The sequence below is a fragment of the Vigna radiata genome, chromosome 6 (assembly GCF_000741045.1).
Source record: "Vigna radiata var. radiata cultivar VC1973A chromosome 6, Vradiata_ver6, whole genome shotgun sequence".
Lineage (NCBI taxonomy): Eukaryota > Viridiplantae > Streptophyta > Magnoliopsida > Fabales > Fabaceae > Vigna > Vigna radiata.
In genome coordinates, this window is record NC_028356.1 from 7,164,506 (window position 1) to 7,182,847 (window position 18,342).

Sequence of the window (18,342 nt, forward strand, 5' to 3'; positions counted from 1 at the left end):
TTTGAAAACAACTTTTTGTTTTAATTTTAGATATACCATAATGATTTTTGTGTGTAACAATTTGTAATTGTTGTATAAAAATTTGAATTAAAAATTTATTGTCTATTAATTCAAGACAACAATTTATACTTTGTCTAAACATTTAAATTTTTTTTTACACTAAGTTAATTATGTACATAATGATTCTGTATTATTATTTAATGCCATAACTTTTCTCAAGTTAAATAGAGGTATTACTATAAGAATAAAATGTTTATACGTTTGTGTATTAAGTCTGTCATCTTATTTCTCAATCATAACGTTCGAGTATGTTGAGTTAAAACTTAGTATAAAAAAGTATATGTTGGTGATTGATTAAACACTACATAACACTAGCCTTCGAAGAAACAATTCCTTCCAAGTTTGTAAATATATATATTTTTTACTTTTTTTCTAATAAATTTTCAATATTATTCCTTAAAGTTTATTTGTTCTAATTTTCAAACCGTCTATCAACAGAGTCATAGATATATTTATTAATTTCTTCTTAATTATCACGATTTAGACCATCTTGCATCAAGAATTAAAGTATATAATCTTAAGTTTAAAGTCTAAATCAATTAAAGTAATAATTGATATTCTTACTATTATAATATATTTTAGTATTTGCTGAAATCAATTAAAGTATGTCACAAGTATTTTCAAGAGGTTTAAATTAAAAATGTTTTAAATGAATTACTTAATTTGACCCTGAAACTACAAGCACCATCCATTGATCACATAAAAGAATGCATTTGGGATTTAAGTTCATGCTATGTTAAAATAAACCATGTGTGTTCTACAAGAGTGATTTGTTAGAGGCAATTGAACACAGATAAGAAAATATAATGAGATTCAAAAAGGTATAAAGATTGAAGAGTTTAAAAAATTTCTAAGTTACCGGGAGGAATATAAGGCTTAAATCATTCAAAAAGAGTAGCCTTGACAGATTCACAGTCCAAAGTCAAGTTCAGCTCGTTTTAACACAGCAGTCACTCTACTGTAAAATTCTGGTTCATTTTCCTTTATGTCATCCAATGTTCGTGATTCATGTTCATCCACCTGAGAAACAGCAACTACATTAGCTTATAACTTAGAAAGTTTGTGCCTGCTGATTACAAAAGAGTTAAACCATATCAACAAAGAATTACATTCACTGTTATGCTAGTGAATCCGAGGAGAGAAATGACAATCATTCAATTACCTTATCACAGTATAATGCCCCAAATTAGTGAATTTGATTAGTTATTAGCAAAGTTTCTAAAGAGTAGGAAGTTAGTAGGACTAAGAATCAATGAGAGACAACCTTCAATCTGGTAAAATTGAAATAATAGGAAACATACAACTGTAAAAGTGATCTGTCATAAGTCATATATGTTTCCTTTTTGAGAAAAATTATAAAAATACATTCTCTAAAACATTATTCTGAACACAGTCTCTGATTGGTTGCAAATTATTAAAAATCACAACTTTGAGGGCCCCGTATCATTTCTCTCTATTGATTTTTTAGTTTTCAAAAACCAACCGTGTTCCAAAGAGTTTGTTCCTAACACGTCTTGCTATTTTATGAATCATTGGAGCCTGTCATAGGTTATGCCCTACAGTAGTTTCTCTATTTAACACAGTATACAGATAAAGACACAGTTCCATACCATGAATTGGATTCTTAAAACACAATAAAGCATTGAAGCTTTTGCTGAATATGATGGAATTACTAAATTACCTCTTTGAATTTCAAAAGAATCAGATTTGAAATAGATGCCGGTTTTGTACTGTCCCACCTAAATAAAACATAAATGTACAGAATAGTTATGTACACAAAATTCAAATGAAAAGTTGCTATCATTCTAGAAAGCAAGGGACAAGGAAGTGGTCAAATTACATACGACTGCAACATGTTACACAAAAATGTAAATTCCAACACAAATCATACTTTCTAAATCTCTTATTACTCATTTAAGCACAAATAATTAGTATTATGAATTTTGAAATGTACAATTTTAATGGTGAAAAGAAATGGAAGAGTGCGCTTCAAGAGCACTTCGATACAAAAAGGAATATGAGAAAAACCATAAATAGCTTGAGGAAGAGTGCATATTTAAACTGAAGCAACAGATATAGACACATCAGAGGGCACACGTTTACAGCTCAGAAAAGATGTAACCAAATAAAGTAGCTTGAAAGTGAAAAATAGTCAATCTGAAAATAAAATCATAAGCCACACACCATACCTAACAAGCATTAGTTCATTAACCGATCGCCACATTCCTCGCCCAACATCTTTCACATGTTTTTCTCTAGCACTTCTTCCGTTCCATAACTCTTTAACAATATACATCACTTCTTCAACATCTACCTATGAAAAAGAAAAAGAAAAATGATAAATAAAAGAAGAAATATCCTATTAATTTTTATTTGTCAAACAAACTATGTACATGTCAAAACTACAAAAAAAATGACATAAAACTCAATCTGCAATTCATACTCTGATGCCACCTTGAAGCTTCTTTTGGGTAAATCATAAGAAGAACTCTTAGATTGAAGAATAAAGTTAATTTTTTTAGTTTTTTTAGTTTTCCCATTACAAATATGATAAAAGTAACATTGATCAAGCATTCAATGGTATGGTGTTGATATTAGTATCACATAAATATCGACAGATATTTTAGAAAAACTGTGCTTCTTGATTCTAAGTTATTAGAAGCAAGTATGCAGTAAGTTTTTGATAGAAAAATTACTTGAAAAGACATTCTAAATATGCTGAAATTAAGTAGATTTTGTCTACTATAATTACTTTTGGATCATTGGAAAAGTGAAATTCATGCTGGATTACTTTTTTTTTTTTGTCAAAATATAGCTGCCTGATAATTAAAAATTATGGGGTAATGTGCAATTCAATGAATAGAGATGGAATAATGCAACTGATCCTAATTTTTATTTTAATTCGTAGTGAAACAAAAACCAAATGGGAAAATTTCATACCAGTACTTCGGTGGATGTTCCATACACTGACTCCTCATGCTCGATAAGGCGTTGATGAAGAGTATGATAATGATCCATATCAAAATTGACTACAGGTTCTGTTTGAACATGAACTCCTGCTAACTCTGTCACAACATAGGAGGCCATGAATTGCCCAAATATTGCAGGAATGGTGCCAAGCACAGGTATGATACGAACCCTAAAACCTGGTATTATCTGGCAAGAGGATCGAGAAGTCAAAACATGCATCCAGCACTACTAAACGCATGATAGAGCAATAGTTTAACGATGTAGAAAATGTTATAGGCTTATGTTTTTTTATTACAATTAAATATATATATATATATATATATATATATATATATATATATATATATATATATATATATATATATATATATATATTTATATCTAAAGGGTGATTAAACTAATGAATCCATGAACTCACCTGGTAATCTGAAGGGTTTTCTTCTCCGCTTGGACCCTTAAAGGGAAGCAGCTTAGCTTTGGGTTTTTCTAAAGAAAACACCACAGGGATACCACCTTCAATGCCATGATCTTTCCTCAAACGGTGTCTTACCTGCACAGATGATTCTAGTGAGTTATGTAGCTAGTATTAGAAAGAAGAAACTGAGTGAGGACAGAGAAAGTCATAGTTGAAAGATGAAATCAATCAGCTCTGAGATAACTGCCATCTAGTATTTGTAGACACACATATGAATTGATTCCCTTTACTGAGAGATTATTGACAACAAGTTAAAAAAAAATAAAAAGTGTAAAGAAGTATAACAATTTTCTCAGCATTCCAGTTATTTCTTTACCAAATTTCTGTAATTTCTTCTACTGTAAAATTTGCCTTTAAATAAAGTGCAAAATTAATATATTTCCCCAAACAAAGAATACTCTCTAAGGTAGTCTTGTCACTTTCAGAGCTTATGGAGCATAGTTCCCTATGTTTGGAATGCTTGCAACTTAGTTTCTCAAGTTTCTTTTTCCAATCAATTAAGTTCCTTTAACATAAGCATATTTATTCAAGTCATTTATTTTCTTCTATATAAAACCCAATTATTATTTTTATTCCACTATTTGGGTTTATGATGGATTTGAGATATCAAACAATGTTAAAGGTTTATGTTGAGATATTTTAGGAAGTTTTAGATTTTATTCTGTCTATACATTTTAGGAAGTTTCAAATTTTATTCCTATTGGTTTTAATTCTGTATATTGGCTGTATTTTAGTTTTATAAGTAGCATATTAATCCCACAATCTCAGGGATTTGTTTCCTAGAATAGTATGTGCTTGTTTTCTAAATTATCCAATCAATGTATGTATTATATATATATATATATATATATATATATATATATATATGGATGTATGTAATGAGACTGAATAAGAGAAAAAATATTTTCTTCTAACTTTTAGATGATACCAGAGCTCCTGATCCTTGGGAGTCTCTAATCATGTGGTTTAATTGCATGCAGGCTTCATTGCTGCCCCACCTAGGTTACAATGGATAACACCAACAACAGTTAAGGAACTAAGAGGATTTCTAGGACTTTCAGGCTATTATAGAAGGTTCTTCTTCTTCTTGAACTATGAAAAGATTGCAGCCCCAATAGCACAATTGTAGAAGAAGGAGAAGGAGTATCACTGACTAAAGTAACAGCAGCTGCAATTCAGAAACTTAAGCAGGAACACATTTGCTCCGGTTTTGAGGTCCCAGACTTCACACAACCTTTTACCATTGGGATAGATGCTTCGAGAAGAGCTATTAGGGTTGTTTTATTGCAAAATGGACATCTGATTGCTTACATCAGCAAGACAATGGGACCTAAGTACAAGTTGTTTTTTGCTTATGAGAAGGGATTTTATGCAGTTTTGTTTGCAGTTAAAAAATGGAAATACTAGTTATGGAGGCAACATTTCATTATAATGACTGGTCAAAAAACTCTTCAGAACTTATTGTCACAGCCTCCATCTACTTTGATGCAAAATTGGGGTTTAGATAAACTTATGGGCGAACATAATACAAAAGGAAAGGGGAATTCAGAAGCAGAAGTACTGTCACGGGTTGGCCATAATGCAAGTTTAGCTACAATACTACATTTTTCATCTACCTTAATGACTGAAGTCATTGAGTCTTGGAATGCAAATCGAAAATTACATAAATTGGAGGATAAGATTCGCAAAACAACCTTATAAGCAGTACACTTTTGCTGGTACCTTGTTGAAAAGAAAAGGTAAGGTGATCGTAGGTGTTCAACAAGGCTTAAGAAACAAAATTCTAAGTCATTTCCATGATTCTCCCGTTGGTGGACATTCTGGAACTGAACTCACCAACTGAAGGATTAAAGAGCAATTTCATTGGAAAGGATTACAAAGGGATGTAAAGAGGTGGATTAGGGAATGTTTGCCAAAGGTTCAAAGCTATAAACTAGTCACCTGCAGGGCTTTTTCAACCTTTGCCTATACCTACTAGAGCATGGAAATCAATCTCTATGGACCTTATCACAAGATTGCCTAACTCCAATGCGAAGAGTGTCATACTAGTAGTATACGACAGATTCACTAAATATACTCATTTCATAGCTTTAGAATACCCATTCAGTGCAATAAAAGTATCAGAGTTATTCATGAACACTGGCGATATTGCATGCATGACCAGAGGAAATTATTTCAAATAGAGATACAATCTTCTGGAACACCATCTGATAAGATTTGATGCAGTTATATGGTGTTAAGCTGTTACGATCCACGGCTTTCAATCCAAAAATTGAAGGGCAGACTGAGAACCTAACAAGTTATTAAAGGCTTACTTGAGATGTGGTAAAGGGAGTATGCTCAAACAGTGGACAGATCACTTAGCAATGACTGAACTACGGTATCATACAAAGTTTCATACAGCCACCCAGATGGCACCTCTTGAGTTTTTATATGGATATGTTCCTACAATTCCTAATTTGGCACATAATGAAGAAACTTTAATTGAGGCCGTCAATTACACTGCGAACAAGAGAACAGATTGGAAGAAAGCTACAAGAAAATCTCTGTAAATTTTATCTGTTTCCCTGTTTAAAATAGGAATAATTCAATTTCTGAGAGAATTGTGAGTGCAGTCAAGGTTGGAGCGAGCCAACTTTTGACTTTTGATATTTTAAGAAGAGAAAAACCAATCACAAGTGTAAATTTACTTAAATTTAAAAATAACAAAATTTAACTGGCGTGAGAACAATTTAGGGGAGCAAAATCCAAATGGATCAGATAAAAAGTGTAATCGAGCCTACAGACAATTTCAAACCTATACACAAGTTTTTATCATAACAGGAACAAAAAAGGATCCAGTAAGATATATAACATAGGTTTGACACGGGTAAAAGTGAATATCAATCATACGCTTGAAATAACAGTTGAAAGTAATGACTATATCCAGATAATTCATGTTAGCCATTCAAGAAGATTATCAGGACAGTTGCTTAAATAACATTTTGAAAACAGTTTCTCTCTAATCAGAAAGTAAAAGAAAACAGGTCCGTATGTATTATGTTATGCTTAAATCACAATACCATTAAATCAACAGAAACACAATTCACAAATTTTGCTCAGAAGTCCTGGCAGTAACCATCCACAATCACAAGAATATTGTTTTAATATAAAACTTAATTTTAGTTAATTGGAATGACAGATGACAATATGGAAAATGAGACATCCTGAAATGAAAGAAATAAAACCAACAGAGAAAGATCATCTGAAAAAGCTTTCACTACTGTCAAATGTCAAAATTCTAGTGTTCATAAAATCAGCAAGAGGGGCCCAAGAATGAAGTATTATTCAAAGCAACCAAGAGTCTGAAAACTTGTCTTTAACAATGATATTATCAATTTTGGTGCGCACAAGTGCAGCTGTGCTTTCTATACGCAAAGTCAGTAAATTGTAATTGGCAGATGGTGTTGAAGAGCAATGCATTAGTTCACTATTGGGATGATTAGGCTATTAGGCTATTGGGAATGACAATTAGTGCTAAATTTCTATAACAACTAATTTATATGGTTTAAGCTCTAGAAAATACAATAAAAAAGAGACTTAAAGGAACATTACAGCTCGAGACAATGGATCATTAGTAGACTCTCTCAGATCAGCAATGCGTATTCTTGTTGGATCAGCTCTGGCACCAGCCCCTGTGGCAGATAGAACCTTCAAACCCCTGCGTACACATGCAGCAAGAAGTGCCACCTATGACATATGACAAACCATGCAATGAAAGATCAAGCTTATGACAATAATATTTGGATATGAATGGCATGATTGTTAATAGTAAGGAGCACAGGATAGGAGAACAATTTTTATCAAGTTTTCCAAAGCCAACCACGTCATATTGGCATATGTATTACCAATATAAATTATCCATCAGACCACATTCATATATGGATCCCAAAATGTTTCTATTTCACAAGTTAAAAGCTAAAGAAATTGAAGGAAAGAAAAGTAAAAGATTATGAATATAAAACAACCATTAGTGCCTGATCATAATGCCTCTCACAACAGAGGATTGAGGGATACCTATGTTATATGATAGAATGGCAGCATGAACTTGTAACAATTCAGTCAAGTAGAGAGTAATCTTTAGAGGATACCTTTGTATCAATGTTATCAATACAATCCAATACAAAGTCTGGGTGGCCTGAGAGAATTTCTTCTTCAGTGGATGAATCATATAATAACACTTTGGCATCTACTTGGCACTCTGGAAAGACAGATAAGAAGTACTCCTTAAGGCAATGAGCTTTCGAGATGCCAACATCTGCTCTTGTCGCAACAGCATGTCGATTTAGTGATGAAAGAGAAACCTTCTCATTTAACAAATAAATAAGTACAAAACTGTATGGAAGGCACAGGCTTACAAAAATTCTAGAGTTGGGAAAATATGACAGCAAAAGATAGAACTACTTTATCATTTTTTTACTCTGTTTTACAAATACAGCTTAATAATATTGTTAACAGGATTTTAGCTGAGATTCTTCAGCCATGCACTAAAGTAATTAACAATAAAGGCTCGTATAGATTGACATTTAACGTGAATAGAGTAACTACTAAAATACCATTCATGATAGCTAATAAGAAAAGAACCAAGTACCCAAATCTTTTTTCCAATCTAAACTCCAGTTTCTTAAGTAAACTATAATAGTTGATAAATTTACATTTTTTTATCTTTAAAGTAGTATATTCCGAAACTTATGAGTATTATGTAGCCATACCATTTAAGCACATAAATACAGAACTTCCATCCAAAATGAAGAAAGGAAGCTCTAAATAACATTGATATTAGAGTCATAACATCCATTTCACAATGTAAATAAATAAAACTTCACAGTTTGGTGGAAACGATGTTTTGTAGATGACATTAAGCATTAAGGAGAGAATCAATCTGAGAAAAAACCTGGTCAAAGTCAACAAGAAGAAGCTTGCCAATCCCTGATCTTAACAGCATAGTAGCAGCATGACTACCGACACCTCCAAGACCAATGACCACTACATATGATCCAGTCACTCTTTGCTGAGATTCAAAGCCAAAAAACTGAATGTTCCTAGTTACGGCAAAAACATTCCACCCAAAAACAATTTGATTAACAGAAGTCCAAGAAAAAATAGACATATCAAGAAAGTACCATCCATTGTGTGTGTGTGTGTGTGCAATGGGCATTTAAGCATTGCAGGAGATGTGTTGGTAGTCCCAAAAATCAAAGAGAAGAAATATTCCAGCAGTCAAACTAACCCCCTTTTTTTCGGTTTCTTCTTATCTCAGTAATTCACATCAAGCAATGAAAATTCTGCCTTTCTGCCTTGATGGCAAAAAGTTGTCTTTCAAAATAGAATCAATGTAATAATATTTCATAGGTTATCCATGATATTGGGAGTTGTGGGACAACATGTAAAGTGAAAAATTTCTATGCAAGGAAAAAATATTTCATGCCATGTCCAACCTGTATTAAACATCAAACACTAACTGTAAAAAATAGCACCAAGGATAGTCCAACTATTTTGGTAATTGACGCATGAGCTCTAAAACTTCTTAAACGGCTAAAAGAGCTCACAGTTTAATTGAAACAATATTGCAGGTGCTTCTTAGATCATGTTTTACCAATTAACACAACAATGTAGAACAGAGTTACAGTCAGAAATAAGTTCAGAGAAAATGCTAAATTAAATTTATTGGCAACCACTTGCAATACCTAGTTAGCTGCTCTGAAACAATCTCATCTTTCAGAAGATCTTCGTTAACCACCCTATCATTTTTCTTTCCAGAAATAGAGCATCCCTCAAAACCTGTATGAGACACAAAGTCCAACACTTATAAGGAGACTTAGAGAAGCAGTCTTATTAATTTCCCGATGTGAAAGTAGGATTAAGCAGATAGGAGCATTAGTCACATAGAAACTTGTTTCTAACAGGTTTATACAGTCTGCATTTGTATCAGTAGTTAGCGTGACTTCCTATAAAGGAGAATATAAATGATCTAACAAGTCAATTATATAGTCTATTAATAATTAACATAGGAATTCAATAAAACTACCAGAAATCTTAGAGAAAAAACAAGGGAAATAACTACTTGTAGTACTTGAAATTGGTTAGTTAATACGAGCTTTAAGGGATAGATAATAACATTTAGGATACATGGGTAACAAAACAAACTAGCCAAAGTCTATAAAAAGCACCTCTCACCCTGAGCAAAGACACTCAACTCTAAATGCTCTATCTAGAAAACCTAAAATACAATATCAAGATACTTTTGGCCAGAAAAACATTGAACCTTAGATGACCTCAAACTAATACATTTACAAGGAATACCAGTTCTACAATAACTAAGATTTAAGGAACTATCTTACGAATGCAGTTTTTTTTTTCCCTTTTGCTAATTATAAAGTAAAGAAAAAAAAATGCAAAACCCATTACCTACTAAACAAACTATAAAACTTGGCATTTCCCCATATCTCCGTTTCCTTCCTCTCTATTTCCGATGAAACAAACATAAGACAAGAAACTAAGCATCGACATCTGTGTGACTAATTGCAACTTCAACTCTCCACTATTGATGAGTGATTAGTATGCGAGTGAATGTGCAATTTTTATAATCAAAGATTTTAATTAGTCAAATACAAAAGGGATTATCGTTCAGAAGCAGGAATAAATAGAGTCATCATAACAAAAGAAGTGGAGACAAATTGGTCAACAGCCATTCACTGCACTGTTAAAATCCATTCTTTCAGGCCACTTACCATTGAAATCAGCCGTAACATTCTTACTGCACTGCGATACACCTCTTCTGCAAACATCACAACAAGCATTCAGTAGCATCCAAAGTACAGTAAAAAAAAGTATCCCTTTGCTCAACGACTCTAAAGTTAAACAACTTGATCCAACCAACCCATCACCTTTTACGACACTCAATTATCGCAAAGTTTCAAATTGTAAGCAATAACGTTGTTTTAGCACCAGCCCTTTCTTTGTGGGTTCCAACAACCAAAGGACCAGTCATTATACACACATATATATACACACAAACACACACATATATATCTTTATATACACACACATACATATACATATGTAACAAAACAAAAAAAAAAAAAAGTAGTTCAGCTCAGATAGTTAACAAGAGGAGATTAAAAGGGTAAAGAAGTTGCATACTTTTGAGATTGAAGAAGCCTAAGAAGAAAGAAGGTAGATACAGAGCCCAAGAGAGCTCCTCCTCCCACCAATGCCAAATATTTCCCTCTCTCCATTTTCTCTCTCCTTGCTAAAACCCTCTAAACACAACTAATTGTAGAGGTTTCATTTCGGGTCCAATTAACCGGGTCGGGTTAAATTACCCTGTTTCAATTCGGACCCTTGTCTCTTTTTTCGAGGTAAATTGAAAATTTTGAACAACAATATATAAAACAAGGGTTCAACAATTTCTTGGGTGTGTTGAGGGTTCCGTTCAAAGTGTGTTGCGTTTTCAATCTTTTCCCCTTACGCTACATTCTTCTTCTGCTTACGAGCAGGAAACATGGATGCTCCGGTAAAGAAGAAGGCAATGTCTCGTGTTAGCTTAAGTTTTAAGAAGAAAGTGAAGTACCCTGTATTCCCCCTAGTGAGGTTTGCACTTCTTCACGCATCTATCTCTAACTTCAATTTTCCTTCTTTTTTTTCTTCTTACAACTTTGCTTATGGAAGTGATTATTTGTTACCTTATGTTGATTTTATTGCAAACGCAGCCGTCATGATTGTTTTTCTAATTTTTTTTGTTCTTTACTTGTGAATGACGCACTAGTCTTTAAAAACCTTCTGGTTATGCATTGAGTTATGTCCATTTATGGATTTGGTTGATTTTCTGGTAAAATTTGTTGGCAGCTATGTTTGAGTATACAACATGAAAGTATTATTTCTCAAGATGTGTTTCATTTTGTATGCAATAACCTGTTTAGATAAACTGCTTATAGAAGAGGGAAATAAGAAGGGAGAATATATCTAGCTTTTTCATGTTGTGCATTTTATATTTTGGAGAAGTTCATTGCAAAGTGATTCTGTAAATGTCATGTGTACTAGTTGATTTTAACTTATGCGAGAAACTCAATTCATTTTGCCTTCTTATTTTCTTATTCTCTGAATGCTTGCCAGGAACTTCATCTTATATGCATAATTTTATACCTTAGATGATTTTTATGTAATTACAGGTATAATGAACTTCGGCAGCCTGTTTGCCAGGTATGTGGTGTGGTTATGTTGGAGCCTATACGTTCACACCTGGCTTCTCCTGAGCATCACGAGGTAATGGTATTTGGTTAGTTTATGCTTCAATATTTAAACATCTCTCTGTGCTATTCTCAAAACTCCTGACTTACGTTTAGATGCTCTTATCATATGATTTGTTGAAGAGTACCTTCTTATATGGTTTTTTTCCCCTTTGTTGTTTCCCAACCTCCCTCCCCCCATCGAAAATGAGCTTATATTTTGGCATGATTATTATGGGCAGGAAATGAAAAAATGGAATACTAATACTACTGCATCGGCTGACCATAACAATGCAAAGCCACTTACTGGTACCGACTCTCCCAAGGCTAATAGAGAACAACCTCAAGATACAGAACACCAACTGCCAGAATGTTCACAAAATGTGCCTCAACATCAGTCACCGTCGACGCTTCCAAGAGATTTTTGTGATGACAGTGGTAAAATAAGGACAAGATCTGGTACGAATTTGGTTTAGAAAATGAAGCTGTATGTGTTTTCTCTTGTGCACTAAATCATAGAGAGTTGCAGTTGCATGCCACACTACTGATAGTTATATTTGTTCATGCATACATCTTTTCTGCAAAGATATATAATATCTAGCATTTAAAATTACCGGTATGATTCTTTATTTTTCTCTGAGGTTCCAATTCTTTTGTCACATAAATGATATGGAATTTTCTAGACTGGAGTCTCTTTTTTGGGGTCTCATTGGCAATGTTCATTGGACTTTTTCAAATCCTTTTTCCAATTTCTTACTCATTTGTTACCTTGAAATTCTTTCCATCTTTGAATCCCCTTCTGTCGAATGCTCTATTTAAGGCATAATCTTCCATTTGCCTAGGTACTTCACTGTTTTAATCAGAAACAGTACTTTTATCATCGTGACCTGGGTGTCAAATCCATGACTTGAAGATATGAAGTTTGAAAACCTTTTCTGAAGTCTGAAAAACTACTACTACCTAATACTCCCTTCACCGAGGCTGGTATGTCTCCACACCCACCAAGTGGAGCTTTTTGGTGCTTACAAAAACGAAAGAAGAATTAAAAAAACTTTTCCCATTTACCTAAATAATTTTTATGGCATTTTTCATTAAATATCCAAAGGCTGAAACTTTCTCCCTTTGCACATCCAATAATTTTCATGCATTTCATTTCAACATTTTTATCATATATTTAACCGAAGTCATTTTCTTTGTAGTTTCGAAAGTAACCGAAAAGATGGACCCTCCTAAAGATCAAGAATACGGGGAATCCAACAACGGCTCTGTAAAGATGAAATCCAAGATTTCACCTTCCATCCATGAACCATTGACATCTTCAAGACGTGGAAGACCACGAAAAACGAAGGTAATTCCCATCCAAAATCTTTGAAATATTCCATAAAATTCACTGCATTGGCTTCTGATGAAATTCTTCTTGCTCCCAGCCTACCAAGTTCATAATCAACCAGACACCCAATCCCCCATCAACACCCAGGAGATCCAAAAGAATAAAGCATGTGGCTGATAGAACTGCCGACAATGTGCCTGAAGCATCGTCATCTGAGGAGTTATTGAAGGTAAAACTAATTGCATTACTGAAGGTAAAATTTCTTACATCACTACTTGTCAAAGTACCTCTACTTCATAATCACTATAACATTTATTTCTATCATAACAGAGGCGGACTGCAGAGAGTTCCCTAGTCAATGGCAAAGAGAGTTCCCAAGTAGATGGCAAAGAGAGTTCCCCATTAGATGACAAAGAAGCCTCTTCGGAAATCGACCCCTTAATCTACAAAAGAAAAAGACTACCTCGGAAGCGGTATTATGGTCAAACGAGCAAGACTGCAAAGAAAACTGCTCCCAGAAAGGTTCCAACTGCTGCAATTACTAGCTCTACTACTGGTTTACCCCCTCATCACAATCCTCCTGCAGCTGCTCCAGTCAATGTTGATGCTCCTCACGTTGAAAATATAAATACTGCTGAGCCAATATTCAGTGAAAGACTTGTCGAAGAGGTGGAGAAGGTTAACCCTGCCCCAGCCAATGCACAAGAGCAGGTTGCTTCCCGCAAGGCTGAAGATTCTCAACCAGATCCAGTGGACCCAAAGGCTGATGAAGTCTCTTCTGGAAACACCCTACTCGATGTAGAAGCCATAGACAAAATGATCGAAGATGACCCTTTGAGTGCCATTGAAAATATCCTGACGGGGAAGGTTTCCATTTCTTCCAAAACTCCACAATCTGCTACTCTATCAGAACCACCAGAAGCTCAAAGCTCCCCTACAGATATTCTGTCAAAAGAGCTAAAAGACTTGATGCAGACGTTCAGCTTAGGTGATTTTGTTACAGACTATGAGCAATTATCAAAAGTCCTACTTATTCTTGAAGAGTTGCAGAAGAATGAGAATTTACTTTCTCTTGCCCAGCAAACATTCATGAGGACATTCAGACTGTTCTTCAACAGTGCTATTGCTCACCATAGAGAATCTTGTACAGTTGGAATAAAGAAAGTCAAGTTGAACCGGGCTAAAGAAAATATCCTTCACAAACTGCAAGAAACTAAACATGCACAAGAGCAAATCACAACGTCCATTTCAATTGCCAACATCAGGGTCAATGAAATATCTTCTTCTATTGAACAACTTGAAGAACAATTATCTAAACTGAAGGAAGAGAGAGAGACCTTTCAGTTGGCTATAAATGAAGGCGAGAAACAAAGGGAGACATTGAAGAATGATAGCATCTTATGGGCTCACCAGACTAAAGACCTGGTTTTTGATCTTGCAGGCATTGAGGCAAAAGAAAAAGCCCTTCGACAGCAACTTGAAGCAGACAAAGATGCATATAACCAATTTAAGGCATCCTTTCCTTTTTAATTTACATCTGAACTAGTTGTAGTAATAATTAATTACAATGTTATGTTTAATTCTGTATTAGACCTGTTAAGTGCAGAATTGTAGAATTATAACTTTGGTTACAAAATCAGTGGACGAAAATTTAACGATTTCAAAATGTAATGTCATGTTAATATTGTATTACTTGTCACCTTAAACTATTTGGTTGTCATTATTTCATGAATTCTACGTTTCATGTCTCCTTTTGTTTCCACCCGTTATCACTTTAAAATTCGATGTCACATAATCTTTTTATTTATAGAAAACTTATAAAGTATTTTGAACAAACTAACTAGAATTTATTCCGTTTAAAGAATTCTAACATCAGGAAGATTATTTGAAAATATTTTCTCCATATCAAATGGCATGTTGGTAAGTTTAGTATTTAGTATGCAGCTAGAAGGTTACCTTGCAAAGCAATATAACAAAACACTGTCATTAGTTAGGATTATTTTATGAGTTAAATATCTTGTAGTCCCTATGCTTGGCATAAAATTATAATTCGCTTATATCTCAATTTTGATACAAAACTCCATAATTGTAGGGATGATGATGAAATTTTACCTTAAAAATGAATATAAAATAATGAAATTTATTCTCATTATGTTAGTTTTCATTCTTAAACACAATCTTGTTTATTAGATTATTTAGGATAATCGCGGATAACCAGAAAATATTATTAAAAATATTAATAAATTTAAGTAACAATGTTTTTATATATTAATAATAACATATGTCAACACCTAATTTCGTCCGGAAAAGTAAATAATTAAAATTAAAGAATAAAAAAATAATAATCAATGGTGGATGAAGAAAAAAAAAGAAAAAAAAAATAATAAAATAATGTTCTTTAATATTAGACACATCACTTTAGAATATTTTTGAAATATTAGTTTATTATAGTAATATGTAATATTTTTGAAATATTAGTTTAATCTGATAATAATTTGAATCAATTTTCTAGTCAATAATTATAATCAATGTCTTATAATATTATTTGATTAGTAATCAAGACCATTTTTTTCCCTATTTTGTTCCTTGTCAATTAATTCACGATTACGACAAGATTATTACAAAGTGTGTATATAAATACGCATTCTGTGATATAAAAAATAAGGAAAAAAAATAGAGAGAGACAGACAGAAACAATAGAAAGAAAAAAAAAAAAAAAGAGTATAGAGAAAAATAAGTTTGGCCAAGGGCAACCAAAAAGGATTAGGAGAGTACCGAAAGCTAAAAAGGTACGTATCTCTACACCATTCTTTTTTTTTTGGTTTTATTGTACTTTGATGTCTTTTTTTATAAGGTACTACTTTTTTTACTATAACAAAATAACGTTTTTTTTAAAAAAAAATAGTAAAAGAGATTATTTTCTCTTGTTTCTTTTGGTATTAGTTATATCTCTTGCATAATGTGATTTTATTATTTTGTTTAAAATTAAATAATAAATAAACAATTTCAAAAAAAAAAAAAAATCTTATCACGTATTTTCCTAAATAAATCATAAAATAAAGGGTATCGGTCAACCTATGATTGGTTTCTTTCTTTTTCCACCATTCTTAAAATATAAAAAAAATACAAAATATTTAAAACAAAAAAAAGTCAATTTTGTTAAACTAAACCTTTTTTTTTCAGAACTATGTTATTTCTGATTTTTTTTTTGTCATAAGCGGACATACTTAGGAGCAAGGTCTGTTGGATTTACTTTTTAAAAATCTCAAACAATTCATAATAAGTTTTAAACAAACTCACAACTTTTTTCAAGGGTTCACTTTTTAAAAATCTCAAACAATTCATAATAAGTTTTAAACAAACTCACAAACTTTTTTTTAGATAAATGTCCATTGTCCATTATAAATGGATATACCTAGAGTAAAGTCACGGATTCATAAAATGAAAAATATTTTTTTCTTTCTAATAATTTCTTTATATTTTTATTTTTGGGAAAATTAAATATTTCTGAAAACCACATCAACTTTATATATTTAATTAAAGGTATTGCCAAACACATTTAACACCTTCTTTACACCTAACGGATTTTCGAATCTAAAATCTAGTTTTCGTAGATCATGTTTTATTTTATGGTTTTTCATAGTTTTTCATAATAAATTAAGGTGACAACTCCTAAAATCTTTTCTTAAATCCGTTTGTTTTCGGTTCGCCGTTTCGTCGCTATTCCGGTTGCAACAACATGAAAAACTAATAAATTTTTAAGTAAAAAAATTCAAATAAAACTCTTCTAAAGCATAATATTATTAATAGTATCCCTTTTTTTTCATTATTGAAAAAAAAATGAGACGTGGATATATTTTCCTGATAAATGTGAGGATTGTGAGTACAATATATAATCAGGCATGTTCAACTGAATAATTTCTCGTTTAAAATGGTAATCATGTAGTTGGGGAACAAAACCTTTGCCACCTTAATCTTTCCTCATAAATATCATTGAACTGAACGCACCTTTCTTCCATCACTAGATCTCATGCATGCAACACAATAATCTTTCTTCATAAATATCATTGAACGGATGCATCTTTCTTCCATCACATCTAACTCATCCATTTGTTGCAGAGTTAACTCTTTCCAGAAAATCTTCTTCATACACAATGCTGTGGACAAGGACACTCACCAAGATCATGTGCATTCTCATTTTTTTCTTAACAGCAGCTTTTGCAGCCACCGACATGGTTGTTGGGAATCACCGTAGATTCCTTCAGTATACTGATAATGCCAATGAGGAAAATCATCATTCTCACATGTCTGATATATTCAAAAGCCCTGGCATTTTCGTCTACGCAACCATCGGTCTTCTGTTTCTGATCTTTATCGGCCTCGCCTTATTTCGCTACCTTCGCTCCAGATAGGATGCCCCTGCACCACGACCACGACCACAACCACAAGAGTCATCCAATGCATCGAATTCAATAAATGTTTATGGGACAGCTAGGTTTTTGTTTTCATATGATTTAAATTATTAGTGATTAATTTTCTGATTACTTCATATCATTGTGCAAACTTCTCCTTATTAATTAATGAAATAGTATTTCTATATCCTTTCTCAAAGCTCCCCTACATATATTTTGAACTAGTTGTAGTAATAATTAATTAGAATTTAATTCTGTATTAGACCTGGTTAAGTACAGAATTGTAGAATTATAACTTTGGTTACAAAAATTTAACGATTTCAAAATGGTAATGTCATGTTAATATTGTACAACTTGTTACCTTAAACTATTTGGTTGTCATTATTTCATGAATTCTACGTTTCATGTCTCTCCTTTTGTTTCCTCCTGCTATCACTTTAAAAATCGTTATATCACACTATCTTTTTATTTATAGAAAAATTATAAAGTATTTTGAACCAACTAACTAGAATTTATTTTAAAGAATTCTAACATCAAGAATGATTATTTGAAAATATTTTCTCCATATCAAATGGCATGTTGGTAAGTTTATTATGCAGCTAGAAGATTACCTTGCAAAGCAACATAACACAACACTGTCATTTGTTAGGATTATTTTGAGTTAAATATCTTAATCCCTTGGAATTTAAATTAGAAGTTTATATATATATATATATATATATATATATATATATATATATATATGGGGTTTGTTAACACGCGTACGCCTGTTTTTCAGTTGGTACGTTTTAACAATGTGTACCGGATTATAGTAGACAAAAGTACCCT

The 18,342-nt window shown here is 32.6% G+C and overlaps 2 protein-coding genes across 4 annotated transcripts; one reads left to right on the forward strand and one right to left on the reverse strand.

Annotated features, from left to right (window-relative positions):
• Window positions 1-854: 854 nt before the first annotated feature.
• LOC106765077 (tRNA threonylcarbamoyladenosine dehydratase) lies at window positions 855-10,892 on the reverse strand. The gene is made up of 11 exons (XM_014649574.2): window positions 10,688-10,892; window positions 10,276-10,322; window positions 9,232-9,325; window positions 8,439-8,586; window positions 7,636-7,848; window positions 7,100-7,234; window positions 3,449-3,580; window positions 3,001-3,216; window positions 2,250-2,374; window positions 1,742-1,799; window positions 855-1,080 (listed from the first exon to the last, which is right to left on the reverse strand). Exons 1-11 carry the CDS (start codon window positions 10,780-10,782, stop codon window positions 970-972), a joined length of 1,374 nt encoding a protein of 457 aa, XP_014505060.1. The 5' UTR covers window positions 10,783-10,892; the 3' UTR covers window positions 855-969.
• LOC106765075 lies at window positions 10,796-14,829 on the forward strand. Of its 3 annotated transcripts, XM_014649570.2 has the most exons (7): window positions 10,796-10,905; window positions 11,044-11,137; window positions 11,716-11,809; window positions 12,015-12,231; window positions 12,972-13,120; window positions 13,200-13,355; window positions 13,433-14,829. In XM_014649570.2, exons 2-7 carry the CDS (start codon window positions 11,049-11,051, stop codon window positions 14,630-14,632), a joined length of 1,905 nt encoding a protein of 634 aa, XP_014505056.1. In that variant the 5' UTR covers window positions 10,796-10,905; window positions 11,044-11,048; the 3' UTR covers window positions 14,633-14,829. The 3 variants fall into 3 exon arrangements, with proteins under 3 accessions (XP_014505056.1, XP_014505059.1, XP_014505055.1); XM_014649573.2 differs by lacking the exon at window positions 10,796-10,905 and having other exon boundaries at window positions 10,937-11,137; window positions 13,200-13,331; XM_014649569.2 differs by lacking the exon at window positions 10,796-10,905 and having other exon boundaries at window positions 10,938-11,137; window positions 13,433-14,828.
• The last annotated feature ends 3,513 nt before the right edge of the window (window positions 14,830-18,342 follow it).